This window comes from Oncorhynchus gorbuscha, linkage group LG18 (assembly GCF_021184085.1).
Source record: "Oncorhynchus gorbuscha isolate QuinsamMale2020 ecotype Even-year linkage group LG18, OgorEven_v1.0, whole genome shotgun sequence".
Lineage (NCBI taxonomy): Eukaryota > Metazoa > Chordata > Actinopteri > Salmoniformes > Salmonidae > Oncorhynchus > Oncorhynchus gorbuscha.
The window spans coordinates 41178849-41191775 of NC_060190.1; the positions used below are offsets into that span (position 1 = coordinate 41178849).

Here is a 12927-nt window from a genome sequence, read left to right on the forward strand (position 1 = left end):
AAAATGATTGACCATATTCAATTATCATTGTAATTGCGCACACATTGATGTCAGACATGCACCTACCCCAATGCTCTGTTGCTGATGACTGAGATGAATGCAGGAGCAGGACAAGACACCCTCTTTTTGACTAATGACTGATATAAGGGCATGTACGTGATAGGCCAATCTGGCTTATATGATTACGATGGTCATAGTGCTTCTTCACAGTGTCACAAAGTGTATTTTCTTAGTCTAAGTAAAGTTACACAAGATGGTCACAATTCTTCATGACAGTGTCATAAAAGTTTATTTTCTACAAGTTATTTTAAAAATAATTCATTACAACAACATCAAAGGATTTAAGAAACAAACTTTAAAACGAAAGGAAACCTCTTGGCATGCAAAAAAAGTTATTTGAATAAATGTGTAAATATATATTTACAGCTGCTGTGACATATATATACATATATATATATATATATATTGTGACAAGTTGTCAGCTGTTATGACATGGTTATGGCCATATCATAACGTGTTATGACATTGGGTGTCAAGTGGTGTTACCCACTTTTCACAGTCAATGTAGACAAGTAGGTGTAGGTGTCAAAAACACTATGGTGCCATTCAAAATATGTTTCTTACTGTATATAGGCCTACAGTATATGCATTTCTGAGTGTGTGCATTGTTTGTGTTTTCTATTATTCCAGTGAACGTTATGAAGATAATATGAAAGTGAAAATGTTAGAGATTTGCACCCTTTCAAAAAACACGGATAGAAAATACTCCTTAATTGATCTGGCAGCAATGGACAATATCAGCTGATCAACACTCAGAAGAAACAAGATCTTATCTGTGGCTGACAGCAATACATACAGACATATCAGATCAACATGTGTATTACTAATGCAACTACAATAGGACCTTGCCCAAATATACTTGAATCTGACTGTGTAAAATTAGTACTTATTATTTGATAGACATCATTTTGTCAATGTCAGTCTGCACCTATGGACGGGGAACGGTATTGTATACAATTATTTTCTAGTGCACCTGTCATTGTTACTGTAAATGGATCACTCTTAAAGTGCTTTATGGCACTATTGCAGGATTTGGGCATCATGGCAGGCAGAGTAAGCACATGTGTATTGGTCTGTTATTGGCTGAGATCAGATGAAAGACCTATTGTACACAGGTGTTGAGACATTGTCTCTAATCAAACCACAACAAGGGTGCCGACAGAGCGATTCCTCTCCTTTTCTTGTTTGGACAGAGTAGAGATAATGTCGTTGTATCTACCAGATACTTTTATCAAGAGCAGCTCATCAGAGCAGCGAGTGAGTGCATAACATAACAGAGAAAAGAAACCAACGGGTTAGTTCAAAACAAGAGATCAATTGAGAAAGAAGGAAAGTTCCATTGGCTAGGTGCCAAAAGATGTACAATTCAAGTATGTATGTGAACCTTGTGGCATTGTGGATATTTGTGTGCATGACCTAAACAGGTAATTACGTCAAGCTCCCACACAGAATCTGGCATGCAAATTTGGATGGATGGAAAGATACAGTCTAGATCATATAGTGGCCTGGGATGAGAGGCACTTGTCCAAATGTTGCAAATATTCTGTGTGTGTGTGTGTGTTTCTGTGTTGCAAATAGTCTACATGCTTATAATTGCTTTGACGAATAGAAAAGTCGAAGAGATGGTCACAACGCAGGGCAGGAAAGTATCCAATGCTTCTCCATTGTCTTGCATAGCTTGTCAATAAAAAAAGGGAGTTTCTGGAAAGGCACACAATTGGAGGGAGTCCAGGTCACTGCTGTGTTTGTCACAGGGGTGTTTGTCAGCAACAACAGCAGCATCAGTTGGATGATCTCCAAGTCAATGCCCAGCTAGCACACAATGTTCTGAGAACCATATGTTTCTTAGAGCTTGGTGAGAGCGTGGTTGTCATATGGTTATTTTGCATGCATCCTTCTCATTCTTTTGGGAATGGTACAGGATAGTTGCTTGGCTTTGGAACATTCTCAGCACATTTAAGGAACTTCACAAGAAAACATTGTTTTCTTGGAATTTCATTACTTTAACAGAATGTTTCCAAAAAGTTCAAACATGGTTATATTTCATTACAATTTTGGTAACATTCTAAGAATGTTCTCCAACCGGTTTGACATTGAGAATGTTCTCCAATAGTTCAAAGAACATTAAGAAACAACATTTTTCTGTGGCAATTTTGGTACTTCAGCATAACGTTTCCTACAGGTTCTAGTTAAATTCATGTTCTCAAATTGTTCAGAGAACGTTAAGAACATTTTCCATAAAAAACACAAAAGCTTTACTAACATTCAGAGAACGTTCTAAAGAATGTTATTTAAAAACATATACATTCGGTTCTCAGCATTAACACAACTCTCTATCCTCTATCTTGTTAAGTGTGTTGGCTACGCCCACTAATTGGCCATACCGGGACTTAATTAGTGCTTGTTACCTTTGAAATGGGGTCTATTTGAATAGATTAAAATGATCAGCTTTGTATGAGTAAAAAACAAACATGGCATGCTAGCTCCATCCTGGTAGCGCTGTTGACTAATTCCATGGATAAAAAACAGAAGATCATAGGTTAGACTCTGGCACAATAAAATAAAATGCATTTCCATGTGTCCTATATGTTATTGGAGTTCAAACTAAGCTATCAGTGTTATTAAAAGTCATATTGAAACACTTTCTCAGGACGTTATATAAATACCTTCAAATAACCTATAATTTACGTTCTCAGAACGTTAATAAAACCTCCCAGGAAAGCTTCTCAGAATCTCTCTGCAACCTAAAAATGTAAGTTTCCAGAACAGACCATGTTTTCACTTCCTTTCTCAGAACTTTTCGTTTTACCGGTCAAGATACTAATGGCTTTGTTCCCAGAACCAATGGTAAACCAAAAACATACATTCCTACAAGTTCCAAGGAACTGAATGTGCTAGCTGGGTGGTATCTCCTAGAGGTAAACAGGAATAAAAGCTCATTTACATGACACAGATACAGGGCATATTTTAAAGTGATAGTTCACTCAAATCAAAGTGTGTCTGACGACGTCAGACTGCAAACCTTTAACAAGCTATAGGCTTTATTTGGAGTTAACTAACACTTTAAGATGTGTATGGAAGGGGAATGTGATCAGATAGGTATTTTGATTGTAATAGCTGGTGTAAAAATGAGGTCCATCCACTCAGCTAGTCCTCACTGTTGTATTGACTCAAGCGCTTTTTAGACTTGAGTTCCTGCAGCCATGAAGGAGACGAGTCCCCCCTGAGGGTCACACAAACATAGATCAAATGGTTTGTCTTGTACTAACAGCTAACTCATTTACCAACTATTTCAGTCATCTGTGTTGCTAGTTGTTCTCATTCATCACATTTGGTTGATTCATGTTGAATAACATTTTAAAACTACTAAAATAACTTACAATGCTGAAACTGTGGTTTTATGCTAGTAAGATAAGAGCAGCATGTTGGGACTAAACTTACCCTCCATCTTTGTTCACTACAGGGGGTAGTATCTGTGACGTCCTGGGGAGGAAGGAGGAACATCCGGGAGAGCGGGAGAGCTGAGAGGGGGACAGAGCAAGACTGTCTGTCTGACTGTCTGTATCTGCTCCTTTAACTCCTCCCCCTGTTCGCTTCTTTAACTGGGCCTAGGAGAGGCAGTGGAGGTAAGAAGTCATGTTCTAAACGTTTTTGATAGTAAGGAGTTCCCTGCACTAAGAAAAATCCTGCAGTAAACAATCACTTATCACCCAATATGCACTTTTTATGGTTTAGGAACTTTGTCATGCAGCATGTCCAGCAGTGCAGGTTTGATTGCATCTAAGATTATTTCCCAAAGGGCACCCTATTCCCTATATAGTACACTACTTTTGACCGGAACCCTATGGTTCTATGAACCCTAAATAGGAAATAGGGTGCCATTTGGGATGCACCCTTAGCCTCAGTAAATCTTTCAGGGTGTAACATAGAGCATCGGTGGATTGAGAGCATCTACATACTGTACCTTGAGAGCGGACGGGTCCATTCCAGAAAAGAGGGGTATTCTCTGGGGCTGGGAAGGTGGTGAACATACCTCCCTCCCTCTGGGCTGCTCCTCATCAGACTCACAATCTCCCCTTGTTAGAGAGTCCACCTTATCTGAAAAAGGGGTATAACAGATGTTTGGTCTTGTGTGAATTACATTTACATTACATTTAAGTCATTTAGCAGACACTCTTATCCAGAGGGATGGTTGCAATGACCCTTAACCTCTACCTCCTAGCCACTTGTGTATCTGAAAGAATGAGATTGGTGAAGGAAATATATGCCATAAATTCCACCTAGCCTATTAGAGGGCAAGGTGTAGCTATCAACCTTTTGTCTAGAACTAATGTACATGATCTCTACAGATTTAGCTGCATTGGGCTCCCGTGTGGCGCAGCAGTCTAAGGCACTGCATCTCAGTGCTAGAGGCATCACTACAGACACCCTGGTTCAAATCCAGGCTGTATCACAACCAGCCATGATTGGACGGTGAACAATTGGCCCAGTGTCATCCAGGTTTGGCCGGTGTGGGCCGTCATTGTAAAAAATATTTTGTTCTTAACTGACTTGCCTAATTAAATAAAGGTTAAATACAAAATAAAAAAATAGGGGTCGGTAGTAGACAAATGGAATTGTCTACTAACCTGAGGAGTCACAGAACCTCCAGTCGTGGACACGGTTTTCCTCAAGCGTTGCTGTGGTAGAGTTCTGATGGACAGCTCGAGGGGGGCGGGTCCTCCGACTCTTCCTCAGCTTTGCCCTTGCACGCTGAGCACTGGTGTCCAATAGAGGAGAAATCTGTGCACGCACACACACAGTGTACACGCACGCAGGGACAAGCAAAGTCAAATATCGTAGCCTACAAATGCATAGTGAAAGTACCAGATAGGCCTTGGCAAGAGACTTACATCAGGAAAGGCTAATAGCTCCTCTGTTTCTTCTAGTGGAGATGTGCTGTTAGGCTCCTCTGGTGTGACAGGGGAGATCTGTTCCACTGTCGTCTGCAGACTTAGGATGTGGGGAATAAAAAAAACAGATCCCAACCATTCAAATGTGGGCATACACATGGAAAACCTTTGTCCACTTAATCTGGTACTGCTCCAATGTGGGTTCACACAATCCATGTGTCCCCCTGCAATATGTTTTATTAACCAGCAGATGTCAGAAGAAGTATGCTACCTTCACTTTGTCTTGGTAGAACAAATTAACTACCTTCTGCGTACCGACCTGGTAGGCTACCTACTTATAGAATCGCAATGCTCCTCAGTGGCCGACAGCTTGACTTTGAGCCAATCAGAGTGCACAAATCTCCATGTGGGGGGCCCGAAACAGGAGTGACAACAAAAAGCTCAAAAATATCTTACGCTATCTAGCGAATGACATGCTAACGGTTTATTTAACATTAGCTAGATAGGAAAAAAAATGTCTATGGGCTGACACTGGCAGTTTGGGATTATGGAGAGTGAATGAAATTGCTTTTTGCCATCTTGCTAGCTAGTTATCTAGCTGTGGCCATCTGGCTAGTATCAACAAGGGCTTTCTACAACAATAGCAACATTAGTGCAGCTAGCTAGTTAGCTAACATTGGATACCTAAAAAGCAAAATACACAGGGACTAGCATTGCCAAACTAAGCTTAAGAATGCAACACTACTGCCACCTTCTGGTTTGGAGTATTTTAACAAGGCTGATGGCTTCAAAGTCTGTGCAGTGTGAACACAAAAGAGACTGACCGCCGACACTCTGTTCAGATGTGCTGAGTGCTCTCGGCAAGCAAACATTTGACAATCTTACTGGTGTGTGGGATCTTTAAGACTATTGACATGCACCCATAGTGTAGTTATCAGTAGAATAGGGCTATTGTACGGTGGTTCTCCTGTACCCACCTGTCATCCTCAGACAGTCTAGTGTCACATCCCCCATACTGCTTGTCTAGCTCTCCACCAATCAGAGCCTCTGTGTCATGTCCCTCTCCCGCCCCCACACAGCACTTTAACTGCTCCTGATGAGAGAGAGAAAGAGAGAGTTATCAAAACATTAGGTAAGTTTCATGAAGAGGGACACTATGCAGGGAGCAAAACAGATACCAATACTCAGCTGACACTTTTTAGAGGGATATAATATAATATAATGTTCATGTAAGGAGCATTCCCCTAAACGTGTGGGGTGACTAGGAGAGGTGACTAGGAGAGGGAGTTGCAAGAGAACACTGTTGAAGAGAGCACGTGAATCCAAGAGAGTTCATCACAACAGAGAAAGAAAGAGGTCAAACAACCAGCCAAGCATTAATATTTTAATGAGCTGGTCACAGAGGGTACACTGTCTTCAAACAACACCACCCTCACACACACGATTACACACACTCGCACACACAGACACACACACATTAACAGACATACTTACAGTCACACACATTCTTTGACCTCACCTCACTCTAGTGTTTGTCAAGGCGCACATGCCAATCTATTGTCGTTTTTATGTTACCCAGCAACAAAATCAACCAGTTGAGACCAGTGGGTGGAGCTATAGGAGGACAGGCTCATTGTAATGGCTGGAATTGAATCAATGGAACGGAGTCAAACATGTGGTTTCCATATGTTTGATCTGTTTGATACCGTTCCATTAATTCCATTCCATTCCCGTCCTCCTATAGCTCCTCCCACCAGCCTCCACTGAAACCAACCCGGTGTAAATACAGTGGAAGAGGAACAGCTTTTGATTTGGTAAACATCTTTCTTCATAACTCCTTTACTGCCTTGATTGCAGATTGATTGGGTGAGTCGGGCTACACACACACACACACACACACACACACACACACACACACACACACACACACACACACACACACACACACACACACACACACACACACACACACACACACACACACACACACACACACACACACACACACAGAGAGAGAGCAGGAGCTATTTTCTCTGTCTGACTTAATTTGCACAGTGCGTCTGGCCTGGCTGGCCTTGTCACTGTGATGAATCAACCTCTATCAGGAGATTTGCCTACAGTACAGCAGGCTATGTCCTCATAGAGTAAGCACAGTGGCAGACAGGAGGACTGTGTCTACTTTGGCCCTGTCTCAAATGACACCCTATTCCCTATATAGTGCACTACTTTTGACTTTGTCTTCACAACCCTGTCTGGTATGTACAGTAGCTGAGTGAAATTGCTGGTGTTACACCGGCAGCTGTATAGCAGTCCAGAAGGCAGCTAGCCTAGCAGGTTCACAAATCTCCACCGGTGTACATAGAAAGCTTACAGTGTATAAAGTGGGCGGTAATATGTAACCAAATGAGGAATTTAGGACAACTTCGTACTATATGCTATAGTGAGTAGACCTAGCAATGTGGTATGAAAATATATATTTTTTAAAGTCACTTAAAAAAATTGTTTTTACATCAAGGGCAAGTCATCCACGTGTACAGCGATAATATCATAACTAGTGTATATCGATTGCAGTAAGTCATTCAAAAATAAGGAGCCATTCTCCTTCAAAACAAGGAGTCATTCTATAATAAAAAATATAATACATTTAGCAGACGCTCCAATTCAAAGCGACTTAAAGTAGTATACGCAGATGTTATCGTATGGGTGGCACCACTGGGAATAATGTTCACATCTTGGGGAGAGATGTTATGACACAACCAAACTATTTTCGCGGGGATCCAAACAGCATGAGTATAATAGGTGGGGGTGGGGCGAGGGTTTTACAAGTCAAGACAGAGCAGGATTCCTGGTAGTGGTGCTCTGCAGTCACACCTCATTTGAACATCTTTACAGTATAGTATTGGGGGGCTTAAAGCCATCCAGACTGAAATAATGCTAGCTAGGATGTCCTCGAAAACATGCAGCGATAAATTACACAGGCACAGACACATCTCGCTAAGGGGTGTGGCTTAAAACTCTGTTGGGGAATAGAGAACTATGTGTAGTCGAGTATACTGGACAAAAATATAAATGCCGCAGGTGAAGTGTTTCATGAGCTGAAATAAAAGATCTCAGAAATGTTCCAAAAAAATAAGCACAAAAAGCTTATTTCTCTACATTTGTTTATATCCTTGTTAGTGAGCATTTCTCCTATTTCAAGATCGTCTGAGACCAGCCACTTTAACTCAGTAAAATCGTTGAAAGTTGTTGCGTTTATGTTTTTGTTCAGTATAGTAATTTCACTCCATTTTGCTGTAGCTTGGTGATAATTAAACTAAATTCAAATCTAGGTAGTGTTTTCAGTAGTTAATTACTTTTTTGCCATGTAGCAGTGTAGCTAACTACTGGAAATACACACTACCTTTTTTCCACAAAGAAAATAAAATATGGGTGAAGTAGGCAAGCGTTTCCTTTCTTTTTTGGCATCAGACCGGCCTTATTCTCACTTGAAACAGTTTTTGTGTTTAATAGGCTAAATTACACATTCTGTTAACATTTGACTTCAGAGCAAACTGTTCTTGCAATTTGTAGTCTATGACATTTCAGATTTAGATGTGATAATCACAAAGTAGTTTGTATGCAGTGAACTACTTTTTCAAAGTAACTTTAGTTAAGTAAACTATATTTTTCTCAAGGGTAGGTTTAGTGTAGCGTAACCTTTTCCAGTGTGAAGCAATTGGTAGCTTGGTAAACTATATTTTCAGAGAAGCTTCCCTATCTTTGGCTAAAAGTGAGGTTAGCATGAGCAGAGGCATTATGAGTAAAAACATAGCAGGGAACAAACACACACAGCAGTGTTTCCATAGGCCTTATCGCTATCCCTCAGGCCTTGTGTCCCCACGTTCACACCACTGACAGAGGGAAATGCTAACCGTATGCATACTGATAAACAACACACGCGCACACACACGCACGCACGCACGCACGCACGCACGCACGCACGCACGCACACACACACACACACACACACACACACACACACACACACACACACACACACACACACACACACACACACACACACACACACACACACACACACACACTCTGAGGGGTCGAAAAGAAGGATTGGAATAAGCAACAATAGGTAGAAAGGTGTTGGAGGGATAGAGGTGGAGAAAGACGTGTAAGTAGTGGCCCTACGGACTATGGAGAAAAAGAAGCTGTTCGGCTAAGTATGACTTTTATGTCCATGTTCATTCGAAAAAGGTTTTGGTTAAAGTGCAGATAATGACATTGTTCAGACAGGTTCTCTTACAGCGCTGGTGTCTGCTGCCCGTCTACGCAGCGTCATCCGCTGGCGACTCCGGACAGAGAACAACCTCAGGGACTGCCGGCTCCGGGAGGCAAAGCTACGCAGAGGTGACACAGCCCTGTCGAACCTCCTGCCCCCTCCCCCACCTTCTCCCTCATCCTCCTCTTCCTTCTCCTCCTCTTCTTCTTTTACCACCACCACCTCCTCCTCATCTCCCCAGACTAAGTTCAGTGCCCCCTGTAGGGAACGACGCACGCTGCCCACCCAGCCAGAGACATGGACCTGGGCGGAGGACAGTTTACCACCCAGGTACTGCATGGCTGTTGGCTACCACGTGATGATGCTGACAGGTCCCCGTGCTGACGGGGTCACCATGGAAACCAGTGAAACGAGGTAACCAAGAGTCAATACTTAAAAAAATGTGGATTAAGGTTTGAGGTCGAGATAACCCTCTCCCCTGACAGTGTTTTACTTCCTGGTGCCAAAGTTCAAAGATGGCGGTGGTAGAAATTGTCCTCCTCCAGGATAGTCGACAGGAGCCAGTACAGGTTGAGTTCTTCAAAGTCTGACTTAGGTCCAAAGTGTGCTGCTAGGGCAGGATCCATCTTATCTCCCCATGTTCTCCTGTATAAACCTCACTCCCGCTTCCTGAAACAACTCTTCTTCTTTAGCCCTGGCAATCATTTTAGCTGGCCAACCGTGTGCTCAGAATAAAACAAAATCCTCCAATGACACCACAGGGCTCGCTACAATGGATCTGAGCACACACAGTGACAACTAGACTGACAAACACTAAGAAACAGCCTGAAAGTGAAAACGTACTAAGTTATAAATCTATGACTCCTGTTGCAGCTGATAGACTATTTTCCGTATTGTATGTATTGTTCTTGCTCAATGCTCAGCCAGCCTTAAAAATGGACTACGTAGAACTACTTTAGCTCTCACTTATGTTCTTTGTCTATTAAGTCTCTTTCTCTCTCTTGCTCTGGCACATTCCCTCGTTCACACACACACCAAACCTGTCCGTCTCTCCTGCAGTTAAAACCCCTTGAACTCCCAGGTTCTTTTTGACCCTTCCTCAAACTTATTTTCGGAAAATGGGATCAAATGGGAAAATCAGATGGGAATCTTGACCGCTTCGGGTATCCATCCATGCACAGCCAGGTGAGGTGAGCTTCATTCTCTGCTTTGATCTCCACAGAGCTGAGGGAATGTTCCCAACGTTCCCAGAGAACAACAAACAAAGCTGGGCTCTGTGTTAAGAAGTAAGGTGGAAAATCCCACAGGAAGGTAAGGCTGGGCCAAGGTGCTGCTCTGCTCTTGCCTCCCTCTCGCCCTCTCTCTGTGCTGTAGGTAAGGGCAGGTGCCGGAATGAAAAGCCTACCTTTTTCAGGCTAGGGGAGGGAGAGAGAGAGAGAGAGAGAGAGGAGAGAAAGTACTGAGAGAGAGAGAGAGAGAGAGAGAGAGAGACCAGAGGGAGACACAGGAAGAGACAGAGAGAAAGAGAGTTATGTGGAGAGTATGTGAGGTAGGAGGGAGAGAGAGACAACAGAGAGAGAGAGAGAGAGAGAGAGAGAGAGAGAGAGAGAGAGAGAGAGAGAGAGAAACAGGGAAGAAACAGGGATAGAGAAAGAGTTATATGGAGAGAGTATGTGAGGTAGAAGGAGGGAGAGAGAGGAAAGGAGAACAGTGTTTGTGTGAGAAAGAGAAAGGGGGAAGAGGAAAAGGAGAGAAGGGGGAACTTTTCTGTCAGTCCATGAGCCCTCCTTCTCTTGCTGTGTACGTCTTTGTGTGTGTGTTTGTGAAAGAGAGAGAGAGAGAGAGAGAGAGAGAGAGAGAGAGAGAGAGAGAGAGAGAGAGAGAGAGAGAGAGAGAGAGAGAGAGAGAGAGACTCTCTTAGCAAGGGGTGGAGTGACAAGGGACGGAGGGAGAGAGACAGAGAACAAGAGCTAGCTTGAAGTACCATGTATGGTATTTATGAATTGCTGTCTTGAGAGAAGTGAGGTTGTTGAACAGTGTTGATAGATGGGAGGGCGGGGGGAGGATTCTAATCTATTATTAAGTTATGCTAGCATGCCTTCCACTACTACATACTGCCCATCTATCTGTCAGTCAGTCCGACAGTCAATCCATCAATCAGTCAGTGAATCAGTCAGTCTGAACAGGCCTCTCATGGTTGCTGCTCATCCTGGGGCTTGGATAGCAAATACTCAAGACCCTTTGACACTATGCTCTCTCAGCCCACATTACAAAATACTACACACTGTAGCATCCCTCGATCATGTGTAGTACTATAGCGTGTTGTAGTATACTATAGAATACTACAGTTAATACTACAGTATTATCCGCAAAAGAAACAGTATTTTCCGCAAAAACACTATAGTCTACAGTGACACTACACTTTTTTAACTATAGTAAATACTACAGTATTTAATTTGCATATACCCTGCTCATTCCCCTCCCCCATATCACAATTTGTGCCACCCATAAGTGAGAAACCTACATGCCAAGTATAGACCATATATTGTATCCATGGAAAGTAATATCTGCAAAAACACTACAGTAAATACTACAGTATAGTACAGTCCACAAAAACACTGCAGTAAATACTACAGTATACCACAATCTGCAAAAACACTACGTTAATTATTATAGTGAATATACTACAGTTTCATTACTACAGTATCTATAATATAGTTAACTGTAAACAGTACAGTAAAGTCCGCAAAACTCTACAGTGAATACTATAGTACTGTATGCATGATATAGTATTTTTTTCATGTGGGAGACCAGTAACAGACTTCCTCTAGCCCTAGCTTACTCTACTCTACTTTAGCTCTAGTTTATCTCTAGCTCTAGCTTACTCTACTTTAGCCCTAGCTCCAGTCTAGCTCTAGCTTACTCTGCTTTAGCTCTAGGTCTAGCTCTAGCTTACTGTACTCTACTTTAGCTCTAGCTTACTCTGCTCTACTTTAGCTCTAGCTGACTCTACTTTAGTTCTAGCTTACTCTTCTCTAGCTCTAGCTTACTCTGCTCTACTTTAGCTCTAGATGACTCTACTCTAGCTTACTCTGCTCTACTTTAGCTCTAGCTGACTCTACTCTAGCTCTAGCTGACTCTACTCTAGCTGACTCTAACTCTAGCTGACTCTAACTCTAGCTCTAGCTTACTGTACTCTAGCTGACTCTACTCTAGCTCTAGCTGACTCTACTCTAGCTCTAGCTGACTCTACTCTAGCTCTAGCTGACTCTACTCTAGCTCTAGCTGACTCTACTCTAGCTGACTCTAGCTCTAGCTCTAGCTGACTCTAGCTCTACTTTAGTTCTAGCTGACTCTACTCTAGCTCTAGCTGACTCTACTCTAGCTCTAGCTGACTCTAGCTCTAGCTGACTCTACTCTAGCTCTAGCTGATTCTACTTTAGCTCTAGCTTACTGTACTCTACTTTAGCCCTAGCTGACTACTCTAGCTCTAGCTGACTCTACTCTAGCTGACTCTACTCTAGCTCTAGCTGACTCTACTCGAGCTCTAGCTGACTCTACTCTAGCTCTAGCTGACTCTACTCTAGCTCTAACTGACTCTACTCTAGCTCTAGCTGACTCTAGCTCTACTTTAGCTCTAGCTGACTCTACTCTAGCTCTAGCTGACTCTAGCTCTAGCTGACTCTACTCTAGCTCTAGCTG

The 12927-nt window shown here is 42.4% G+C and overlaps 1 protein-coding gene across 2 annotated transcripts in view; it reads right to left on the reverse strand.

Annotated features, from left to right (window-relative positions):
* Positions 1-257: 257 nt before the first annotated feature.
* The window catches only part of LOC124003339 (uncharacterized protein KIAA1671-like), a 29665-nt gene continuing 16995 nt past the window's right edge, over positions 258-12927 (reverse strand). Inside the window, exons 1-7 of one of the 2 annotated variants that reach the window (XM_046311504.1) lie at positions 9250-10710; positions 5930-6045; positions 4953-5052; positions 4689-4842; positions 4025-4158; positions 3502-3668; positions 258-3283 (exon numbers count right to left, since the gene is read on the reverse strand). In XM_046311504.1, coding sequence (XP_046167460.1) covers positions 3208-3283; positions 3502-3668; positions 4025-4158; positions 4689-4842; positions 4953-5052; positions 5930-6045; positions 9250-9564 — 1062 coding nt within the window. In that variant the 5' untranslated portion in view covers positions 9565-10710 and the 3' untranslated portion in view covers positions 258-3207. Of the gene's footprint in view, positions 3284-3501; positions 3669-4024; positions 4159-4688; positions 4843-4952; positions 5053-5929; positions 6046-9249; positions 10711-12927 lie in introns of those variants that run through there. The other variant, XM_046311503.1, reaches the window with a different exon arrangement.